Source organism: Cebidichthys violaceus, unplaced genomic scaffold (assembly GCF_023349555.1).
Source record: "Cebidichthys violaceus isolate CVI_PGR_0920_01 unplaced genomic scaffold, fCebVio1.0.p SCAF_7, whole genome shotgun sequence".
NCBI classification, from domain to species: domain Eukaryota; kingdom Metazoa; phylum Chordata; class Actinopteri; order Perciformes; family Stichaeidae; genus Cebidichthys; species Cebidichthys violaceus.
In genome coordinates this window covers 230814-255574 of record NW_027176927.1, presented here as the reverse complement: position 1 = coordinate 255574, position 24761 = coordinate 230814, and the positions used below count along the sequence as shown (strand labels likewise).

General features: G+C 42.3%; 1 protein-coding gene across 2 annotated transcripts in view; it reads left to right on the top strand.

Annotated features, from left to right (window-relative positions):
* The window catches only part of dgkb (diacylglycerol kinase, beta), a 63151-nt gene that overhangs the window by 26039 nt on the left and 12351 nt on the right, over window positions 1-24761 (top strand). For both annotated transcript variants that reach the window (XM_068735934.1, XM_068735933.1), the window contains 6 exons: window positions 1114-1187; window positions 1812-1886; window positions 4862-4947; window positions 5533-5622; window positions 6244-6404; window positions 14792-14856. In XM_068735934.1, the coding sequence (XP_068592035.1) occupies window positions 1114-1187; window positions 1812-1886; window positions 4862-4947; window positions 5533-5622; window positions 6244-6404; window positions 14792-14856 (551 nt within the window). The remainder of the gene's footprint in view (window positions 1-1113; window positions 1188-1811; window positions 1887-4861; window positions 4948-5532; window positions 5623-6243; window positions 6405-14791; window positions 14857-24761) is intronic.

Genomic DNA, 24761 nt, shown 5'->3' with positions numbered 1-24761 from the left:
AGCTCCGTTGGCGTTGGCGCTCCGTGGGTCCGGCCCTCCGGCACCGCTGCGTTTTTGTTTTTTCTTCTTTTTCTACCCGTTCTCACGTCGCGCGAGACAAACTGCCCCGCCAATTTAGGAAGCGGTGACAAATAACTATTACGGCTGAATTGTGAATCGTGATTTATCAGGTTGAGAGCATTGATTGGCTGAGAGATGGATGGGTGGTTTTACTGGACCGTATGTCTGCTCACTGGAACCCGGCTCGCATCCGACATCATCAACTTCTGAGGAAAACCTTCATTTCAAATCAAAACTGGAGCAAATGCACAATATGTAGTTATTTTATTGAAGACAATAACTGTGATATCTTCTTCCTCTGTGCCGTAGAGCTCCATTGTTTAAACTGTTACAACACATCGATAGGCCTCACTGTTGCACTGGATGACGTGTTCCTTCATTACCATGAACACACACTGTAGTTTATTTATTAAAAAAATCACACATAAACCGTCAAAATACTCACCAGAGCACTTCATTTGTATTAATCCGCCGTTGAAAATAGTTCCCAAACGAATGCGCTATAACTCTTGTTTGAGTCACGTTTGATAAAAGCTACAGTGCCCAGCTGTTTTAAGAAATATCAGCCTTTATATAAATATATTATAAGATGATTTTTTTACAGATTTGTACCTTAGACTAGAAAGTCAGAAAGTATTGCCATACAGACTACTAATACATGCTTTTTAAAAATCTTTTTATAGGATTCTTTGAATATACTACTTCAGCTAATCAGAAAAAAGAACATTCATGTGATTTATTTTCTAAAATTTTACTGTAGAAATACTTTTTTTTTTTTTTTTGAGGACTTTTATCACTGTTCTCCTTTTTATAATTAGATATTATAATTAACACGAGATTAGATTTTGGAACTCGGGCACAGAAAACGGTGAGCGCCCACACTTTTGCCGTACATCCTGGTACCGTGAAACAGGGAAGCTGTGAAACAGATGACTGGCACTGCTGCGTAAAAAAAAAAACAACGTCTGAGGGATATGGCTTGAAAGTGAATTCCTGTGAAGCATCCTGCAGTCTCCAAACACCAACGGTTTTGTTTTGACATCTCCCATTCAGATCACAACAATAGAGGGCACTCATCCTCTGCTAGTGTTCGTCAATCCGAAGAGCGGGGGGAAGCAGGGAGAGAGGTGAGTACACAATCTGTCTCAACATGCTACAAGAGGCCTCTGAAGCGCCGCTCCTCCGTCGCAGAGGGAAGGTGGCGGCGGCGGCGGCGGCGGCGTGGCCTCTGGCTGCCGAGTGCCTCGGGCTGACTCTGTCGAATATAAAAAAAAAAAAAAAAAGCCACGAGGACGTCGACCCTGGAAGCGCCGACCGCCTCCACCGCCCGGCTCTCCGCAGACACCCTCCTCGCCGGGCCCCCTTCTTTAACCCAGGGCTAATTGGGTTATTACTGAAACATATTCATTCGCTCCTTATTACGGCCGGCCCCTCATTTGTTTAAATTATGAGATCAAAATATGACTTCAGCCAGTTGATGTAATGAAATTGAAATTAAAATGAATTAGTCTTTCTAATGGTTTCTCCTCAAGGGTATGTCTTTTGGGTACGTCCCGCCCCCTCGCTGCCCAGTCCCGCTGCCTCGTCCCGCTCTGATTGGACGCCGGCGCTTACAGGACGGAATCTGACACTGAATCCACCTTTTTTTTTTGTAATCGTGTGTTCTCTGTGATTTAGCTCTTCTTCTTTGAATGTTTGACTGTCTGTTTGCCGTCTTGACATACGTTGTCTCGGCACGTTCACTCCTGCAGGATTTACAGGAAGTTCCAGTATCTTCTGAACCCGAGGCAAGTGTACAACCTGGCCAAGAATGGACCCATGCCAGGGTACGTCGTAAACATCGCTTCAATACACACACATATACACATTAAAGCAGTATGTCTTGCTGCTATCATTCCTCCCGTTCATACTGACCCCATTAAGCAGCGGAGGAGGAAGTACTCTGGTAATAAGAAGTAATTTGGTTGCATTCTGCAACGTCACCACTAGATGCCACCAAATCCTACACACTGTCCCTTTAAGGAAAAGTGGTAACTTTTTGTTTATAACTCAAATGTTTTTATTCTAAGTTAAATAACGATATTAGATGTACTATAATCGATGAATTGGTGCATGAAACTACATGAAGAGAACACAACTGAATTAAAAACATTTTGTTATTACAGCGTGTTTAAAACACACTTCTAAAATACATTTTTGCTTTTCCTATAGTTTATTTTATTTCATTTATTTAATAAAAGAAACACAAAACAGAGAGGAAAGGCCCTGCAAAAGACATAGTTTAGGCAGCAAATTGAGAAATGTAGTTTAAAGATTATAAATTGATCTTCCAATGCGTTTTTAAAATCTCAATTATGACGTTAATAGTCGTAAACATCAAAATAGAAATAAGCGAAGAAAGACAAATCATACAGTATCTAATGATCTTCTGTTTACAAACAGGCTGCTCACATATAATAATAATAATAATAATAATAATAATAATAATAATAATAATAATAATAATAATAATAATAATAACCTCCATCACATGCAAGAGAGGCCCTTTTAATATTAGACCCTTCACTCGCTTCCCTCACGCGGCGCCGACACAAATGAGGTGGGCTCACTCGTAACCAGTGCTGGAGACGACGGTGTCATGCCGTAGCCCGGCTCCATATGCATAAGCCCGCATGTGAACGGGGGAGCGGGTGACACCGATGACTTGACGGACGGAGAGACGGGGGCCGACGCTCTCGCCGTCCCACATGTGATCGCGCATACAGACGAGCAGCTCACCGGCGGGGCCGTAGGTGCGGCGCGGCGCGGCGTCGGGCTTCCTATGGTTCACGTCTGTGATTAAGAGAATGAATGGATCATTTACATGCATAAGGCTCCCTCGCCACTTTGGCGGTACGCGACATACAGGAGCGCCTCTCCGCCGTGCCGCCACGTTGTTTGGCTTTGATTAGGTCTGAAACGCAGACTCTTTGTGGCTTATAAAAAATAAATACACAGCGGCACACGTCGTTTTATTTTAAAGAAAGCTGGAGCAGCTCTCTCGCCACAGATTTTGCCGACGCAGCACCCATGTTTTTTTTGGGGGGGCGCTGACCTTGTGTCCACTGTTTTTTTTGTGTCTCTCTTCCCTCCATGCCCCCCCCCCCCCCCCCCCCCCCCTGCACGTGGCCCGAGACATCGCCCGTCTGGAGCTTGAAGCCAGAGCATCTCCTCAGAAGCTGACAGCATTCCAGATTGACCCCGCCCCCCCCTCCCCCCGCTGTAACTTTGTTAATATTTAGCCAAGTGTACACACCGCCGCCGCGCACATTAGAGAGGTGAACGGTCACCGTCGGACACTGCAGGCCCGAAGCAGCCGCACGCGCTGCTGTCAATTAGCAGCCTCGCTAATGCGATCACGGCAAATTAAGTGTTTTTGTTTCTTGGTATTTAAATATCCCCCAAAGTTGCCTCTTTCATGTTCGGCGGCCGTCTGTTTTTGCGTCTAATGCGGTTTGCGGTCCCAGTTGGAGAGTAATTGAGCGAATCATTTACCCGCCATACGAGGCTCGGAGGCTGGCTCATTCAGTTAGGGCTTTGTTATTGTGAAGGAACGGAAGAAGTTGGACTGAACATTGCCTGTCATGATCCAATTAGCCCTCCAACAGGCGGGCTAGCTCGTCGGATGAGTTATTGTCAGCGCGACACGTGTTGTCGTGTGGGATTAGAGGGGGTTTCGCAGTGGGCTCGAGGATATGATCCGCACACAGATCTGTCATGTGAACACTCGACAGGCAAAAAGCTGATACGTCTTAAGTAATTGTCATTTCTTTTAACACCCGATCAAACCGCATCATTTTTTTTTTTTTTCTTTGACCTGGAAAGAAAAGAAATGAGAATATGACACGAGGGAGCATGACAAGTATCGAACTTGAAAAGGAAGTGGGAACACACGCAGAATGATGAAAACGCAGCACAGAACGTATTCCATGGAGGGACATTCCAGCAACAAGGTGCCTTGTTCAGCACTTTTTTAACTCAATCATTTTAACTAACTAATCAGAGCAACTGATTGACCAATCTTAACCCTGATGCTCTGGGGGCCACTTTAACAGCGTACTTAGATTTGTTTTAACAGCTTGATACTTTAGGACTTTTCCTAATTTTAGGAATCTTTTCAGCTGATGTGTTTCAGAAGTCCCCAGAACATGAAACATCCCCATTACCACAGCTGCAAATGTGTTTTTTTAAAGGAGCGGTGTGAAGGATTTAGAGGATTTATTGGCAGAAATGGAATGTTTTCATGAATCAATAATCACCTCAAACTAAGAGTTCACCGCGTTGCCCCTCCATGTTTCTACAGTAGCCCAGAGCGGACAAACCAAACGCTGACTAGGCCTTTTGCCTTTTGACCTGAAGGCCACCGTAGTTCTCCTACACGCTCGTGAAGGCAGGAGTGAGCGGAGGATTCATTGAGACACACAGTCTACATGTCTGCTTGTTATTTGCATTATCATCGATGCAGCACTATACCCTCCGTTGTGTTATTGGAGTTATTCTCATGAGGTCACAAAAGTATAGAGAAACATATTTCTTATTAAGAAGATGCTGAACCTTAACTTCCCAACTGAAAGAAGGTGCATACCGGGGGGAGTTGAAGTTCATCATTATAAAAAGATAAACATAAAAAGTTACGGCGATGTTACACCGCTGCGATGGCGATTTGTAAATAAGCACAGAACATGTACGTGTAGATGACTTTCATTTAACCACATGTTGTGTCCTGTTAGTGATGCGCACAGCGGACTGTGTTTGTTTGCAGGCTGAACTTCTTCCGAGATGTTCCCGACTTCAGAGTGCTGGCCTGCGGGGGGGACGGCACCGTGGGCTGGATCCTGGACTTCATAGGTACAGAATACATCGTACAGCTCACAATAGCAACAATCTGGTCCCATTAATTATTTCAAATTACAGACTTTACAAACTCTCAAACCTCCCGAGGTGCAACTTAAACGCTCCATTTGGGGGGGGGGAATTACATTTGTTTATATTCATTTTTCAAAGCCAGCAGCAACTCTTGTTGTTCAGCCTTAGGTAGTACAGCGTACTTTACGGTTTGCAACGCTTTCATTACGTCCGAGCCTGCGTAATCAAGGGTGGTAAAGTGGGATGATTACGTGGGTTGGAAAACAACATACAAGTCATCATTTCAAGGGAGGGAAGAAAAAAAAACACCCCCCCTGGCCTTCTTTATTGGGTCTTGAAGACGTGTTCTGGCTTTGAAAAATTGCCTCAATTTTTTATCAATCAAAAACAAAGAGAGGTAATAACCATCTCCTGAAATAGCCATCTCCTGAAATAGACTGCACAACTGGACGCTCGTATTGACTTGTAGTTGTAGCTTTCTTTGCAAGTATTCGCCCAGAGTTTAGTTTTCTTGGTGCGGCCTTTGTGTTTCGTACGGTGTTGTGATGTTTTGTCCCGCTGTTCCAGATAAGGCCAACCTGGACAGGAACCCCCCCGTGTGTATACTTCCTCTTGGCACGGGCAACGACCTGGCAAGATGTCTGCGATGGGGAGGAGGTACTGACGTCGATGCTTTAACCCAGCGTGAATGTTATCCTTATCATTAACATTGTTTTAAGTAGAAAGAGGTAGTTTGCGATCATATGAAAAAAAAATGGAAAAAAGCAACACATTTTCACATTCAGAAATGACTCAAACAATTATTTGATTATCAAAGTAGTCGATCAGCTGAGTGATTAATCTACTGACTCTTTGATCTTAATGCTAAATTACACTACGAGGGGTTTGACACCCACTGGTGACGCCTAGACTGAAATTACAATACAATTTTAAAGCCAATATTTGTATTCATTAGACTAAAATATAACTTTATTTTTTAAATTAACAATATTTTGTGTTCTTGTCAGGGAAGATACATTTGGAAAAGTCTCATTAAAGTCTTGCTATGAAACGGACACTTTTAATACGTTTAGGGACAAAATCTTCAGAGCTAAATTATTAATAGTTAAATTAGATAGATAGTTACAATAGTTAAAGATAAAAAGTTATGGAAGAATTCAGAGGTAGAATTCAGAGGCGGTTTCCACTCAACGTAAGTCACCTCAAAGCATCTGCCGCGTAGTAGAAAGTCGTCCTCGACACAATGTGACGCACATCTCGCGGTCTGTTTCCCTGAAGGCTATGAGGGCGAGAGCCTCCTGAAGATAATGCGCGACATCGAGAACAGTTCAGAGATGATGCTGGATCGCTGGAAGATTGACGTCACGCCCACCGACAAGGAGGAGCGAGGGGACCCGGTGCCTTACAGCATCGTTAACAACTACTTCTCCATCGGAGTGGTGAGTTGGACTTCAGTCAGTAACCGTGGGGACTGATTCATCTTTTTTTATATATATATATATATATATATATCTATATATATATATGTGTGTATGTGTATGTGTATATGTATTTCTTCATAACTTGAGTTAAACAGTACTTCAAGTTTTTCTGTTTTTGGAGTTCATTTTACACACCGGGGGGCGGGACACGTAAAATATACAAAAATGCTAAAGACTCAATGGTGAATATTCTATGTCTAGGGCTTTTATTGTGAAAGGTAGAAAAGGAATGAGTGGATCTGGTCTTTGTCAAGGTTGAAAGGAGTAATCAGGTCTGCCGTCTTGGTTCAGGCCATGTAATATTTGGGTTCTGTGTGAGAGCATTCATGACAAAAACAGCAGCTCAAAAACAGAAATGTGTAAAGGCCTCTAAACTCAGAAAACTGGAATGTGTTGGAGAGAAAACCACAAGTTCAGTGACGTCTTTGATAAACGGGCTGACACCTCACTGCTGTGTGTTCCTGCGTCGCCACGTTTTAGTTTTTAAGTCGATGATCTCCGGCGTCCTGAACGCAGCTGCTGGTAGTGTGTAGCTGTGCGCAACCATCGACAAAAAGACACCTCGGTGCGATCAGATCACGATGGTGAGTCTCACGTTTTCACTGTCAGACGTGACCAACTCACAAGTAGAGAAAAGAAAACAGCTAATATCTGCACCAACGTTGTTTTTTTGGAGAAAGATATTCAAAATAAAAAGAATCCACCTTTTTATTCTCGTACTTCAATTATGAGAAAATGGTTAAACAGTGATAATATTTGTATTTGTAAAGCAATGCAAATAAACAGTAACGGAGAGTAAAACATTGTGTAATAATAATACCAACAAAACAAACAATCATGTAAACACGTAAATATGTTGAATTACAAAAATTAAAAAAAATATTTCAGTCATTATTTTCTTTGTTATACATATAGTAAGATAAACTACATTTGATCCAGTCGTTAAAGGTTTTTTAACAAACTTATATTATCTATTTTTTCCCTGCAAATTGTCCTTAATGTCCTTTATGACCTCATTAATTGTTGAACCATCATGGAACAGAAGAACGTACAGCTAGAGCGCCTCTTCTGTCACATCCCGCCCGTGTTAAGATGCATTTGGAGCTGCATTTACCGGCACCTTTCACCTCTCGGCACGGTGTAACTTTTAGTTTTTGACTGTGACAGCACGGCTAGAGTAACGGCACACTGCTGCTGGAGGAAGGAGCATATGGCAGCTTGTCAAACCTTTCACACCGAAAGTTAAGTTTAATCGCGGCGACGAAGTCTCAGCCCGCAGAATATCGGAGGTGCCGGTAAACAGCCGAACCCGACAGAACAGAAGAAGGTCGGGAGCGACGCGCTGAAAGTGAAACTCCCTCTTTGTTGACAGTTGTTGGTTTAAAGTTAAAAACCTGCAGTAACGGCATAATCAGTCAATTCATTTGTTTTGATCACATTCTGGTTAGGCCTTTATTGAGATGTGCTCAAGCCTCAACCGCCTCTGATTGATAAACAAGCCTTCATAAGCCGTCAGCACCCCCCCCTCACCCCCCTCTCCTGTCCATCTCCAACATAATGACACTGATTTCACGTAGCTCATGTTAGCCATTACCGATAAATGTCAGGAGGAAATATGGTAATTGACATTTGCAGGTGGCAGAGGAGGGAGCCACTCGATGTTGTGAGGGGGGGTTTTCGCGCAGACCGCGGCGGCGACATTAAGTGATGCATGGCCTCACAAATGTTAGTTGAATAACACCTCCAGCCCGGGCCCCTAATGACGATGTCGGAGGACTTTAGCGGACGGGTCTTGTTAACATTGTGATAGAGGAGAACACCAGCTGCCATCACGTCTGCAGAACGTACGGGGCTAAGTGGTTACGGTGGGAAGTTAATCTCTCAGCATTCATCCTGACGTTCCAGTGCATTAATTTGCCGGGATAGATGTTAAGAGACACGTCTCAAACAATACTTCCTCCATAGATTCATTCAGGCTGTTATCATCCTGCATTCCTAGCTATACCTGCAAAAAGTAACGTGCCGGAATTTGTAGATATCCCGCAAAAAGACCGCAAAAACACACACCTTAGTTATTTTATCCCAAATGACAATCTCTTCCTCAATACAACCACAGATCTTTGTTGCCTAAACTGAGTAGTTTCCTGTTTATTTTGAAAAGACCGGATGCATGTCACGAGTGGAAATTGACACGTGTTGTAGGAAAAACGCACGAAAAATGAGGAGTAACTTTCGGTACGATGTCATGCGAAACATGTGAGGACACGTTGGTTTAGTACGTTGGTTGTGTCTCGTGGGTCAGAGCTGCTTTTGGCCAAATCAGCCTTATTTACACACCATTTTAAAAACACACAAAATGAGTGTGTGTGTGTTTAGGGAACAAGGTGAAAAATATAGATTTCGGGTGATTTCAGCAAAAATCCAGCATAAAGCCTTGAGTGTAAAACCAGGCTTGCTTTTATCTTTGCTTCCGAGTGAGCGTGCTGGCTGCCTCATGTACCCCGTGTGTCTGTTTGGACCATCGGTTGTGTACTACGTCCTCAGAAATTAAATAAAGTTTTAGTGTGATTCGTGCTCGAGGTTGCGAGTGTCCGCATGGCCAAAGTGGCGTCACACTATCGGTATAAAAATCATCAAGGTTCCACGTCAACAGATTCCCGCGCGGACGTCCTTGCGGAAGGTATTACTGAGGCTTTACTGGACAAACGCCACAACTCTGGTATACCGCGAAACACAGAGAGCCTTCCCTAGTGGCCGTGGGCTTAACCAGCGGCATTTGAAGTCGTCTGGCAACAGCTTTGAATGTAAGAGATGTTCATTTATGTAGATGAAAAAGTCACGCGCTCCAGCGAAATAAGTGATCCTCGCGGGACAGGAAGGGGACGTAAAATCTATAAAGTAACTAAAGCAAAGAGACAAAAGTAGTGCAGGAGAAAGTATACAGCAGCATAGAATGCAGGACTTTTACTTGACGTGGAGTATTTTCATAGTGTGGTATTAGTACACACAAAGGATCGAGGGACTTTTCCCACCACTGGATTTGCCTGAATGAGTTGCTGCATTTAGAGAAGCTCCATAATGTCTGAGTCCAACCGGACGAACCTCCTCACATGTCAGGGGGGGGGGGGGGATCTGTGGTCATTTTGGGTTACGACGACGAAGCTGACCTCAAAAATGTATCCGGACCAGGAGACAACCAGAAACTCAACAGCCAAGCTTGTACATGAAGAAATAAACATATAGAGGGATGTGAAGAGGAGTAACACGCGGGTACAAATTTACAAATTTACAAATTTATAGAAAACTCTTCCAGAGGAGTCTTTTGGAAAAGTATGGATGCATTGATGTTACTTAACTAGTATTGTCTTAAGAGGCACATGTTTCCTCCCAAATGTTACTTCTTTTCATGCCACTTTTTAAGATTCATGCAGTCAAGTAAAGCTACAACACCCTGGAGACAACAGGAAGTTCTTTCATGGGAGCGGTCGATTCCTTCTTGCTGAACCGTAGAAAGCAGCTTTTGGCCCGGCTGGTTCACGAAGTCATTATAAGCCCTATTGTCTCCGCTCTGTTAGCGGGATTAGCACCCAGCAGGCGTGATGATGACAAATGAAGTTGTTCGTGGGGGATTAAGAAAGACTTTTGAGCTCTCTATGGGATTTGAGTGTGATATAATATTTTCGTGACACATTTTTTCCATAATTTCTTGTGGGGGAAAAAAAAAATTACAATAAAGATTACGCGACAAGTCAAGCTGGTAATTACCTCAGAGATTATGCAGATGGGGAGTAGATTGTTTCTGTAATGACGCCGTCGGAAAAAAAAACGAGAGATCAGCAGGAGTGTCGCCGCCGTCGTGCGCTCGGATCTGAAGTCGCTGAACGAGAACTTCTACGTTTCTATTTGTCCGATTGCGCTCATCCCTCTCTAATCACGAGCAAACGGAAACTCATTTCACTTCAAGTCATTTCAATCCAAGAACTCAGGTGATTCTTCCAAACCATCCCTTTTTTTTTTACCTTCTGCCACAGCCCAGTCGGTTTGGGAATTAATGGCCGCCATCCCTTTGGGAGGATGTGGAAGTGACTTGAAGTGTAATGATCTCAATCAGGGCCAGGGGTGAGAGACAGAACTAATCACTGAGCGCGCTCCACTACCATAATGCAGTCAGTCGCCCTAATGACCCTGGCGCTCCTGTCAAAGCCATTACTCTCCCCCCGTAGTGAAAGGCACATCAAACCGCTGGGGCCCACTCATAATTGGACTAAACTTTGAGCTATGAGAGGACATTACACATGTCCTGTATTAATTTGGGTGCCAGATTTTTACATTGGTAATTATTTGAGGGCAGCTAGCGGGAGAGAGAGCGAGCTGACGAACGTCTCGCTGCCGCGAGGGGGTCAGGAGGACGGGGATGTGTCCGACGCGTGGTGATGCTGCCACTGACTCGACCCCTTTCATTTAGGTTGTACGGCTCTGTTTTCAAAGTTTTTAATGTCATTAATATCAAGAAATTGTAATTTTGCTCATGTCTTTGAAAAGTGATTGTACGTATTTAAAAATGGAAATAAACAATTCAAAATATAAAAAAATAAATAGCGTTTTAAATGTCTTAACGAGGAATGAAAGGCATTAACACGACTCAAGGATACTTTAAACCCCAAAAGTAGTTGACCCCAAGTTCCATTTAGTAGATATTTTGGAGCAGTTTTCACATGATCTCCATCAGTAGATAAAGTCCAGTTATGGAGAAGTTAAAATGTGTTTTTTGTTTTTTTCTGAGAGCACCTAGAGGCTAGCTGTTCTGGAGCTCTCGGTTATATCACATGATCTTCATCAGCAGATTGTTAAGAGTGAATTTTTGAAAAGTCAAGAAAGTGGTTACAGCGCTCAGAAAAATGATAATTAGATTTTAATGTGTGATTTGATCAAAAGCTCCAAAACAGCTAAACGGATCTTGTGCCGAGACGTGTTTTACGTCAGCTGCTCTTTCTCACTATATATTGTCCTAATCTGAAGACTAAATTACTCACTAATTAAGCCAAAAGTGGCAAAATGATTCTCCAGTTCAGACTCTACAGACTGATAAACATTCAGTGAGGAGAAATGAACAGTCATGTTTATCGCCTTAGAGTTGGAAAATGCAATAATTTCAGCCCACTCAAAAGAAACGTTTTTTTACTAAATACTTTTGATCATTAAACATTATTTCAGGTCTGCACCTTATGATGTCACGGTGTACACCTGGAGTGCACTACTACATCACTGCAGCAGGGTGAGAAGTTTAAACACAAGGTTGCTGTTCTTTATCATCAAACGATCCCACCAAAAATTGGTGAAATTTAACATTTAACACATTTATTTATTGTTTAACTGAATTCGGTTGGTCACGAGGAGTCTCAAAATAAAGAAGAAGAATAAAGAATAAAGAAGAATAAAGAAAATGGGTAAAAGAAAAAAAAATGTAATAGAATAAAGACATTTTTCTGACTCAAAATTAAAATTTGTATACATTTCTATATTTATTTAAAATAAATGTATTTATTTATTTATTTTTTCTTGGTGCTTCTATTTCCATAAATTAGTTAAATAAGTTAATTTTTGTTTTTAATGTCTTTAGTTAATACGTTTTAAAATTGTATAAGTAATTTTGCACATCTGCCATGTTCTGATATACATCCCTATTTAAAAAAAACATTACGAAAATATATATATATATATATATATATATATATATATATAATATATATATAAATATATATATATATATATATATATATATATAATATATATATATATATATATATATATATATATATTTATATATATATATTCTTTGTGCATCATGTGATGTTGAGCCGGTTCAGTTGAAAAGTTTCACCACTTTCAAACACAAACGCTGCGTCGACGGAGAAACGTCAAAGGCCTTCATCCAACCCACCGGCTGCTTGAAATCGCTGTTTACTGTTGCAAAAGCCAGCAGCTCCACTTGTACAGATCTCAGATAATAGAGCCCAAACCAAAGGGGAGACAACCTCTCCTCGCCTTCGCTCTCTTGTTTGCAGCTATTGTCCTGTTTGTAAGAAAATCAAGTTACAGCCTCTCAGATACATCCATCATCTCGCCTCTCTGGCTCGCGTTGGAAGCGTGAGGTGAGTCTGCGGGGATTGTGAAGAATTTCTTTTGGTCTTCAGCTTACAGCGTCTTGAAGAGACATCAAGAGAAGCTCCATTGATTTTTTTTTTATTTTTTTTTTCCTCTTTTTGGCTTCTCCTAAATTTCTGTACAGAGAGCTAGCAGGGGGTCTTCCCTGTAGTGTAGTGCCACTCAAAATGGAGCGGGTCAAAACAGATTGCTTCAGTAGAGGAGGAGGAGGAGGAGGAGGAGGAGGAGGAAGAAGAGGAACAAGCCCAAAAAAGTTTACAGCAACTTTCTCTCACTCCTTCCTGAGAAGTTTGTCAGTTAGTCTCTTTCTCCACCAAGGCCTTGCCAGCGTTTTCCTGCTGACACTGACTTAGAAGTGCAAATTAAAGGAAATTTCAGCATCTCTCTCTCTCTGTACTTCATTACCCTCAGACTATACAAGCTGTCGGCGAGGTCCTCTGCATACTTATTGACATAAGAACAAGGTGTTTAATTTAAAGATATGAATCAAAAGGAGCTGTATTTCAAATTCAGAGCATCGATATATAGCAGCAAACCACTATTACGATGTAAAGATATAGTGCAGTGAGATCTACCTGAGCTTAGAATGAACCAAGTGCTTTTGTTACCTCAACATATACTGATGATTGATGTTTTTTTATTAAGGCTAACCAAGTAGTTTTGGAGCGTTTTTTTTATTTCAATGTACGTCGTTTACCACGTGTTTCAAGTTGTCTGGCTGCTACAGGAGGGAAAACGTCTCACTCGAACCGTGATTGAAAGTGCACTTTCAGGGTTGCATTAACTCCCGGTGTTACGTTAAATCGTAACTGATCGCTTGTTATTAATAAGCTCCCATCATCTTGACGGCTGCATTACGATTTTTGTGTTTTCCATTAAGCTCAGAATGAGCCCCCTCGTGTCTACACACAGTGGAGCGGGTCGTCTTCGCGGTGTCGGCCAATGTTTGCAACCAAACGCTGGGTCTAGAGGGAGAACTTCCCGTTTTTTAATGACACCTGAAGGCCTCCGTAGTTCTGCACGCTTGGAAAGGGAGGAATAAGCGGACGGGTATTTAGTTGCAATCTGCAAACCTCGCCACTAGATGCCACTAAATCCTTCACACTGAGCCTTTAATTGATTCTGAAATTAGGTGATTTTTTTTTTTCCGATAGGTTCGCAAGTGTACACTCAGGTGAACGTTGAAACTTGGTTTGTTTGGCATAATCTATACTCCTGCTAACTTAAAGAGTAACGCCTCCACGGAACCTCGTGACCCTGCTGCTGTGATGTACAGGTGTACTCCAGGACATCGTGACATCACTGTTGGGTGTGGTTATGGCTTGAGACTTTTTAAACGATACAACAACAACAACAAAAAGTCTTTTCTGGCGGCTCGTTTGTTTATTTTCCGTAAGTCGACAGCCTCGCCAGATGGAGACGGTGTTCGTGGCGAAGCGTCTCCGTCAGTCACACCCGCACTAACACATGTAACGTGAACTGTATCGCTGTAACACCAAGAACTGCTGCAATGAGGCTGCCCTTTATGCCCCAGGGCACAGCGAGAGGGAGAGTCAGAGAGGAGGGTGAGAGGGAAGGTCGAGAGTGACATGTGTATGTGTGTGTGTGTATATATATATATATATATGAGAGAGAGAGAAGGGGAGAGGCGGAGGAAGGGGGAGAGAAAACAACTTGGTTGCCGTGGTGTCGGCAGCACCCTGTAGGTTGGCTGGGAGCTGTGATTACTCACAATGTGTGTTTAATTAATTAGCCTGTGTGGAGACGGCGTGCTGTTCATCAGGCTTTCTGTCAATACCTCTCCAGCCCAGGTTCAACCCCGCTGCCACCTCCTGCACACAGCTTCTTTCATCCTATAGAAATATACACGAGGGGCACGCGAGGTGTAGCCGCACCGTCGGAGAAGTTGGGACACTTTGTTAATGAGGAAGAAGATGCTTTCAATGTAAAGGCAAATAGTTACGCTTCTGTTGCGTAGCTTTCACACGTTGGCATCTCAGCGGGATATGAACTTAATCCAGAGAATCATAAAGCGTCAAACGGCACGCTGTAGAGCTGCAAGAGGAGCTGTTAAGGGGATTAACCTGCAGGTTTGAAGTTTTTGAGGAGGTGAGAATCACCTGCAACAAACACGGTTTTTCGCAGCACCTGAACTGAAGCGATGTGTTTCCGTGTTTCAGGACGCCTCCATTGCACATCGTTTCCATGTTATGAGGGAGAAGCATCCTGAGAAGTTCAACAGCAGGTACGTTTGCTTTGCTTTCTTTTCTTTTTTTTTTGCCAGTATCAAGGTAATGTGTGAAACCCAGAGGTTTCCAATGATCGGTCCTCAGGGTCCATAAAACCGTAAAGAAGTCACACTTACCCCTAAATTTCAACACCTTTTTTCCCCTTTTCTTTATCTAAACATGTCTCTAGCATTGTAGAGTGTATAAGCCTATAATTCTTAAAGTACAACAATAACACCTAACAGCTGTTGGATGTTAGAAGTACTGGGTTTTAGAGTGCAGTGGTGCCGATGACACTTTGTGTTCAAAGGGCCTTCAGTTAGTGAGAAATGGAGAGTACTAAGAAACTAAAACCACGAATGAAAAGAAACCTGAGATTCAGAAACCACTCCAGACGTGCAAATGATTCTGTATTTTTTTTCCTGAGAATTAAAAGTAGAATTTAAGTATTTAACATGAAAATGCTGTTGCAGCGTAGGCCTATGCAACAACTAACAACAAAGTCTCTGAAACTCAAACTTCTCTGGAGAACGTTTGCTGATGCACTCGGCGAGAAATGTTCCTTCAAGTGACTGGGCGCCATCTTTGAGTCCACGTTACGCAGTTCAGGGTGGTGCAAGGCGAGTCTGCATTGATTCCTTACTTGTACAGTAAAGTTGATGCATCCCTGCTGACTCAGAAACGGGTCATCAAAATAAGAGCGCAATTACAGAAATTGGACAAACTCTCGACAAATGATGTCCTATTTGTACCAGGCAGCAACCTCTGGGTCTGAAAAAAGTGAAGCCAATGCAGAAGTGCCTTAAACTTGCATTCTCTTTAATGTCCACCAGGGGGCGACTCCTCTGGTTGTATAGAAGTCTAGTCTAAAATGACTCTACTTGTCTCTTGATTTATTCCCTCAGTAAACATTGTAAACATGAGTTTATGGTCTCAATCTCTAGTTTCAAGTCTTCTTCAATACAGCATGATGTTCATTTCGTACATTATGGTCCATTTAGAGTCAAACAGACCATAAAGCAAGGGATGCTTTAGGGGCGGGGCTTACTGTGATAGACAGGTTGCTATTCTACCGTGTACGCCGTCTCGACATCACTCCTCCACCGTCCAAATATGGAGTGACGCCTCGATGAATACATCCACTTCTTATATACGGCCTGTGATCTGTACTCGTAAAAAACATTTAGAAATAAAATTTACATCGTAAAACATATTAGAATACAGATTGTGGGAGTGTTCACGATATATTTTATTGGTAACAATTCTGCTCATGAGGAATTTTAAAACTAACAAATAGAGTTTCCAAGCGCAAAAGTATTTCCAGTGCTTGTGATGAAACATGCAGCTTTTAAGTTGAAGGGGAACATTCCAGTCATTTCTCATTCATTTATGTTGAGACCTTTAAAACAGACCAGAGCGGCCTCTTTATGTCTGATGCTGGTTTTAGTCCACTCCTCTTTTAAAAAGAGGTAACGGTCCTGATTGACATGAATGTTTCCTTTATATTTTTAAACCCACGATGGACACAAGTCTCCATTTTTTTTTTAAAAAAAGGTAGAAGAAGACGCTCCCTCAGTCTAAACAGACAAACCCACAGAGCATGTGCAGACCGTCTGCTGCCCCCTTCATGAATCCTCTCCTCTCAGCGTGACGAATGGACCGGCTTCGTATTTAGCATTTGTGATTACCTCGAGGAGATGCGTTCACCTTTTGGAGACGAAACAAATGTGGCATCTATGTTTCCATCAATATTTAACGTCTCCCATACGTCTCCACTAGCGCCGGGGAGTAATTGCAGGCCTAATTGAATTTGCTTGGCTGGTTTGACATCATGGATCAGTCAGGCTGATGACACACAGCCTCCTAATAATCCCATTTGTACTCATTATCATATTTTAGCCTGGTCTTAGTACAACATTTAGCCAACTATCCTTCTGCTGCTCGTTGCTCGATCGTGCGGATATGCCGGCGAAATGGTCCAAAAGGGAAGCGGATGGGGTTTCAGTCGTATAATGGTTACCGATGGTCGTGAGGGAGGGGCCTACTGTAAAGCCATCGACTCTGATTAAACAAAGGGGGTTGTGGGTAGTCATCGGCGTGTTATTGTCGGTAACCGTTTGTCCTGCTTCAGTACTGTTTGTCCCACTCTTTTCCAGATCCGCACACACACAGCGACGGCATCTCTGTTGTTTTACAGTCCGTTTTAAGCCTTTTGTGAAAAATGATTTAGATATTTTAAGAAAATGATCCCGTCTGTTATTTGAATTCAATTAATAATTCAGGAGGGGGGAATGGGTTTAGGATCTCTCTATTACACACTATCCTTTGTCCGATTCAATAATGCATGATTATAGTTTTTCAAGGTAGCATAGGTTTTGTTGGATTCGTCCAAAGAGCTCGTGTCCATCGGAGGCGTCGAGTCATTTTGCTGCAAGCCTCCAAGCTCGATCTCAGGAACGTCAGTGACGATAGAGGGAGCGTGTCTCTGGGCAGAAGGTTTCACTTGTTTCAGCAATAAAAGTATGTTTTTGTCAAGAATGAATGAAAAGGAATAATGGTTTTGATGAGGTTTTTTTTTTTTTAAGCTTTCAGTCCAAAAAGTCTTTTCCCTAAAAGGCCTATAGATAGAGACTTGAAAAATAATGATTAAAACAACAATGGTGCGGATAATAATAATAATAATAATACCACTTAGCAAATCCAGAACAGCAGACAGACTTGCAAAATATGGAAATTACATCAACAATATAGCGCAAAATGATGAAAAACAAGTTTTCAATTAGATCCAAGTGAAAATTGAAATATATTCAATTATGAAATAGTGTGATTATCTTATATTTTGATCATCTTTTCATAAAGAAAACACACAGTTTCAGATGCAGAGTCTTCAGCTTTTTAACAGTTACTCAACCTCCCCTGCTCCTTTTACACATGGAGATCTTAACTAGTTGCTTCTGTACCAGGTTCACTTTATCATACATTCTGAGTACGTAAAATTAAAATATCTAATTTTTCAATGTTTTAAAGACAAACGGGGCATTTTCTTTTCGAAGGTAACGGTGGGAAGTGAAAGAGCTACACAAAATGTTTTTATTCATTTTTATTTTAGATTTTTTTCATTGAAATAATTGTGATTCTTACATTTAATCAGTTTCAGGATGAATAATCTACGTTTCGATCTTAAGCCCTTTAGAGATCTGCCTGACACTCTCTGCACCACACACTTATTTTAATAACCTCTGTCCATATGTAGAGAATAGAAGATGTCGTTCTTAAAATGCAAAATAATGTATTGAATAAACAGCATCTGAGCATATTTTTCATGGATTAAAACATGTTTATTTGTATTGCTGTCCTGTAGCTTTTTGAAGCCTTGTCTTTGGTCAAAGGCAAAATAAATAGGTTTATGAACATGTACGGTTTCAGAACATGGAAAAAGCAAAATGTCACATGTTGAATTATTGGGTTTTTAATATCTGACAGCAGTAACGACTCTTCACTTCCCATATGTACCAAATACTATACATTTTGTCACCAGTTTGACCTTAAAAAAAAATGAATATTTAATGAGCTTTAACTACCAGCCAAACAACATCATGTAGCTTTTTGTTAATTATGAAATGAGGGGATTTTGTTGATGAAATGCAGGGGTCATACCCCCCCCCCCCCCCCCTCCCTTCTTCATTTCTCTCGTTCTATCCATCTTCTGTATTTGCACCTTGGGGTGATTACCAGGGCGAAGGTGTGAAGATTTGACACTCGGCAGATAGATTCATTTACTGCCACTGCCGGACCTGGAGGTGATAATGAGGTTGAGGATTAAAAGCAGACAATCAGTCGGCCCGTGACGAGGGCTGCGCCACCTCCTCCCCCGTCGCCGCTCCTCCACCGCCTTGTTAAAATATACTACTCCCTTTTTTTTTCACCCCGCTTTTTTTTCCCCTTTTTTTTTTTTTTTTTTTTTTTTTGCTGATCTCCCATGTAATTACACACTAATCTCTGGCTCTGAGGGGAAGCAGACAGAAAGTGAGAGGAACAAGGGAAAAGAGGGAGAGAGAGAGAGAGAGAGAGAGAGAGAGAGAGAGAGAGAGAGAGAGAGAGAGAGAGAGAGAGAGAGAGAGAGGTTAGAAGAACTTTGTGCTGTTGTACAGTTTCATTCTTACATCTTTTATTTGCCCTCTGATGTTCAGTTGCTGCATTGACCAATTCTCAGTTTTAACTGTAACTCCAATTCAAATGTCTGCACACGTCTAGGTTTTAGGGATTGGTGATATTTACTCTGCACTGTAGCTCATAATCCAATACAGCGACGCTGAATTGCCGTAACAAAAGACTCCATTAATGTATTTGCATTATAATGTGTTCGACCATTTTGTGCAGGTGTGTTTGTTGTTTAGCAGGACCGGTGCGGTGCCTGTTTGGGGCGTTGGCCCTCGGAGCGAGCTGATGTCTCGGCTCCTGGTCTCGCTGCTTAGCGTGTTGCGTTGACGGTGCTCCCTTGACTCCCCAGTAGCGATTGCGCTGTTTTGACCCACGACCAGCGGGTCCTGCGGGTTGACAGGTTGCAGTCCACTTGTCTCCGTCTTTGTCCCGGACCTCAGTCCCTGACAATTGTGCCGCTACAACAAGCACATTTGTTCTCTTGGATTGTTTCCTGGTTCATGATTAATCCATCAGTAAAGGCCAGTTTTGACTAAGCAACATTTTTGCTTGAATTTTTCCACTTTTTTACAAATTTTACTTACTCTTCATCAAATTTTATGCATAAAATGTTAAACGTTTCTGTGTTTTTGTAAAAAAAAATTCTGGTACGGTTGATGTACTTGATATGAAATGCCATTCCCTTTGAGGCATTGTGTGACTCAAACCATATTTAGACTCCGGGTGCTCGTATTAACCTGCATCGTTCGAAAGCGTTCTGCCTGACAGTGGCTCTGCAGCAACATGATGAATTTAAGCAACCCATTCTCCAGATGAGAACATCGACGTTTGACGATTCGGCAAAATCCCCCGCAACGCTCACAATTTATTTTACACCAACGCCAACGTTTTTGTTTTTTTTAGATTTCTCGCTCTCTACAATGTCGGCACATTGCAGCCATGGTACGGTGGAAATTGGGGAAAGATGTGGTGAATCAGATCATCACGAGTGAGATGGTGTGGAGTCCTCCAATGTGGATGTAGTTCATAGAGATACGGACCTTTAATAGATGTGGATCTGTAGCACAATTCATTCTTATACAAAGCCTTCATAAATCTGTGAATATTATTTAAAATGTCTCTCGCTGATGCTCTAAAAACAAGTTTTGAAATGTATAGGTTGTTATATATGGAGGAGCGGCAAGAAAACATGAACATTTTATGATATTAATAACCATTTAAAAGTTATAAACGTAAATATTGTTTCATTTAATGTCCTATCAATCGTACGTTGATAATTTTTAATGCCCCTGTACAAATTACATTGCGACGCCACTAATTCACGTGAGATCTGTGGGGCGGGGGGGGGGGGGGGGGACCTCTGATTTGGGACGTTTCGGCTGCAGCGCGAAAGCCGCCGTGACTCCACCTGCGACGTTTGTTTATTCCGCGGCATCAATCACGGCGGCCTTGATGTTCCCGTGATATTTGCTCTGCGTACCCGGATCTATTTTTGGTCCCGAGACATCTAACACCGTCACGGCGCTCCTCCAGAGCCGCTCTGCCCCCGTGCGCCCACAGGCTCTCGCTGTGCTGTGTAACCATCCTGAGTTAACCTTTCCTGAAGGCACAGGGAAGCCCGGGCATGGAGCACTCTTTAGCATAATGAGTATGTTCATCAAAGCCCTGCGATGTGCTGGATGGGGGCCGCCGGAATCACCAACACACGCACACATCCACACACCCAATACTAATGTGCATGTAGGCACCAACGTGTGTGTGTGTGTGTGTGTGTGTGTGTGTGTGTGTGTGTGTGTGTGTGTGTGTGTGTGTGTGTGTGTGTGTGTGTGTGTGTGTGTGTGTGTGTTTCCTGCTGAGCTGGGAACGGGGCCACAGGTGACGGCGCTCTAAATTACACATATGCACACACTCGTTTAGGCAACACACACACACACACACACACACACACACACACACACACACACACACACACACACACACACACACACACACACACACACACTCATGCATGGTGGACCTCAGTAGCGGCCGCCCTTGGACCTCATTTGAGGATGAAATCGTTTATGTGGCCAAAGTGTCATCTATAATTAATGAACACTTGTGTGTAATTTAGAGGGATCTCACCTGTGGCCCTGTCCCCAGCTCGGTGGGAACACACACACACACACACACACACACACACACACACACACACATGCACACACGTGTGCACACACACACACACACCACGGTAACTCAAGTGAAGACTCTACATAAAGACAGTAGAGGGGCTGAGCAATATGAGAAAATGTTATATGAAGGTTAATTTACAGGCTTACCCTTATAATGATGAACTGAAGATCATTTATTAATAGATTTAAAAAATGTTAATTTGAACGGCCCTCATGGTTCACTTACGTCTACATATCCAACATGTTTTCCAGATTCAGATTAGATTCTGAAGTCCAGCTCTTAAACACGTTGCTAATGTTGTAAATTAAAAAAAAGGTTTAGGAAAAAACTACGGAAAAACATCACAAACACTCATGTAAGTTTGGGACACAAACACCGGCCTCCCGGTTGAAAGTCAAGTCTTATAATAACCAAATGAGTTATGATAAGAAATATTTGCGAGGGCATAGGTTTTATAAAGAAAAATAATGTCTGCAGATTTTTCTCTCGGGCTGTTTATGTACAATAGACTGCACATAAGAAGTGGATGTAGTCACCGCAACGTCAACAATTTTGTTTGTGGACTGTCTTGAGGCCTCGAGTTTGGCATCTTGGCCGTCGCCATCTTGGTTTTTTGGCCGTCGCCATCTTGTTTTTGTTTTTTGCAACCAGAAGTGACACAGGAGGATGGAGCTGAGTACAACCGGATGCTGAATAAGACATTTTTTAGTCAACTAAAACGTTACCATTATAATACATTATTTAAAACACTGACAACCAGACATCAAATCAATCACTTTGTTTTTGCAACCAGAGGAGTTGCCCTCTGCTGGCCATTAGAGAGAATGCAACTTTAAGGCATTCAGCGTTTACTTTTCAGACCTGTAGTTGGCCGCCTGTATGCTACCTGAGAGGCAGAAAATGAGCTCTTAGCAAAAAACAATAATGGCTGAAAGCGATTTCAATAACATGTTTACTACCTCACAGTTTCTCTCTTACAGTAAGATGACGTTGTTGAGAGAGATTGCAGTCACTAAATCAGACTGAACTTTGAACTGAAGTTTCTAGCTCCTGCGTTGCACCTTGGCTTGCTGAACGAGCTACCAAACGTAAAAAAAAAAGTGCACTGCTAACATCAGTTTGCGAGCTAAATAGCTATTTGGCTAGTCAGGTGTATCACATTTAACTTCAAATGTCAAGAGTGGAAGATGCTAAATGTTGAGATTCATACCCTTCAACACCACTGCTGCTAAGACCGCTGGTCCTTTGGTTTATAATCCAGTTTGTCTACAAGAGGTTTCTCTGATGCATTTCCAAAACACCTCTCCGACAGACAAAACATGAATATCAGTTTGACACAATTGTTGACAGCAAGCAGCGATGACATTTATCATTGCAGCTGGAGTACGGTTATGCTAAACTGGTAGAGCATTTCCCTTAGCACTCATCATGCTGCATGCTGCTCCAACGTAAAGCAAAGATGGATGAACGTCGATGTCTGGCAAATACCGGGTTCAAAAGCTAACGGGGAGTGATACCTGACTCGGTTGCACGCTCACTGTAGCAACAAAATAGGATGGAAGTAAGTTGCCCCTGCAGATGTGTTGCTGGAGGTGTCAGACCTCCGATAAACACCTCGAGCCTTGTAAACAATATGAAATCATTAATTAACAGCGAGGCTTTGTTGAGTTCATTTCAGGTGTCTTAACAGTTCCCAGACAGTATCACAAATGAGATTCTGTTCCATTTCAACTTTTATATTATTTTCCATATATATATAACACTTGTTTTTAATTGTTCAACAGCCACCTTAACAACACACGGGTGTTAACATCAATTACTGGAATCATTACTGGAATAATGTTTAAAAAAAAAAAGCCAGTTTTTCCACATAATGTTATATGCACTGGCACCAAATGGCTGCCGAACGAAAAACTTGTAGAATAAGAAAAACATGTGTAAAAGATGTGTCGAGCTTATCGGTTCACTTCTATGCCATTTTATCACTTCAGCCGTTCTATTTGATCCTAAAGATGTTGGATATTTTATACCAGTATCTGTAGTTTTAGTATAAAAAAAAAAAAAAAAAAAAGCACAGTGGAATCATTGCAGTGCAACAGACAGAAATACATTTTTCAAACTGCTCGCTGCGTCTCTGAAGGCAAGACGATGCAACTCGGGTCATTTCTCAAACTGCCAGCCGGAGTCGGAGCGCTCTAGGCGGGTGTCATGTTAAACAAAACAGTGCATTGATGCAATGCACAAAGAGTTGGTTATGTCAATGCGATATTTATCACCTCTGATCAAGAAGAAATTAGTGTGAAGATAAGGTCGTAGATCATCGCGGGTTAGATTAAGTGTCAAGAGGGGAAGAAAATCGATGTGCTCTGTGCTCGGCGTTCGGTGTGGCCGGTAGAGAGAGCGCGTCTGAAGGTGCCGTGGCCTCAGGACAGCGACGCTGCAGTGAAGCTCATCGCCTCTGACATCCTTTAATATGAGGTGACCAACCGGCGGAGGGTTGATGAACAAGGGTGTTTGAGCTACATTTGTCTTTCTGTTTTTTTTTCTCGGTGTTAGGTGTGTTTTTCTTTTCTTTTTTTTTCTCGGCCGCACGGTTTGTATATGTCCTCTTCTTTCAGTGTTGTTTTTACGATTTGTTTGCGCAAATAAACGACACCTCGGTGGCGCTGGAAACCTGAGCCGCTGTTTTTTTCTTTTGGTGCGCCAGCTGTGAGTACAACAGCTGATCTTACATGAACACCGCTAAAGTTATTATTGCAGTACACTTTGCATTGATACACTGCAGGTAAAGAATCACAGCACCGGCCGATTGTGGCTATTCAGAGGAATGAAGACCTGCTACCTTGCCTACAACTGAAACACACACACCGCTCCCACAGGGAATACATTGAAGGAACTCCTGAGATGTTTATTGAAATGGAGACTTTATGTTCATTTATGGCTCTTACTGTACAGTAAAATCCTCCTAACCTACCTCTAAAAGTACCATCTTACTCAAATGGACTCCCTATTAATCCAAGCACACGCTGGCCACTGTAGAAGACGCTCCTCACAGTCAGTCTGTCAGAGGAGTCCAGTGTTCAGCATCACTCGGCAGATAACAAACGACAATCCGATCCGGCCAATGGGATGCTCCTAATTACCTAATGAACAGGGACATGAGGTGATTTGTTGCCATGGTGCGCTTGTTAGGGTAAGTGGTGGGAATCGACAGGACGGTCAGATGTTGTCTCTTACTGTATCTGTTCTTACAGTGTGTCTTCAGTGTCGTTTGGTTCTGCTGTAAACCCAGATGTAGGGAAGGGAAACAGTGGGTTGGTAGAGTTTTGAATGTGAAATAGGTCATTCCTTACAGGAAGGGTGTAGGATTCATTGGCAGAAATCGATTATGATATTCATAACTTATGTTTTCATTAGTGTACGATCACCTCAAACTAAGAATTGTTGTCCACCATGTTGCACCGCTGGCCCTTGTTCTCCGAGACGCTTTGAAAGGGAGAGGTATAAACGAAGGGGCATTCAGTCGGTTGCAATCTGCAACCTCACCACTAGATGACACTAAACCCTACACACTACTCCTTTAAAGTGA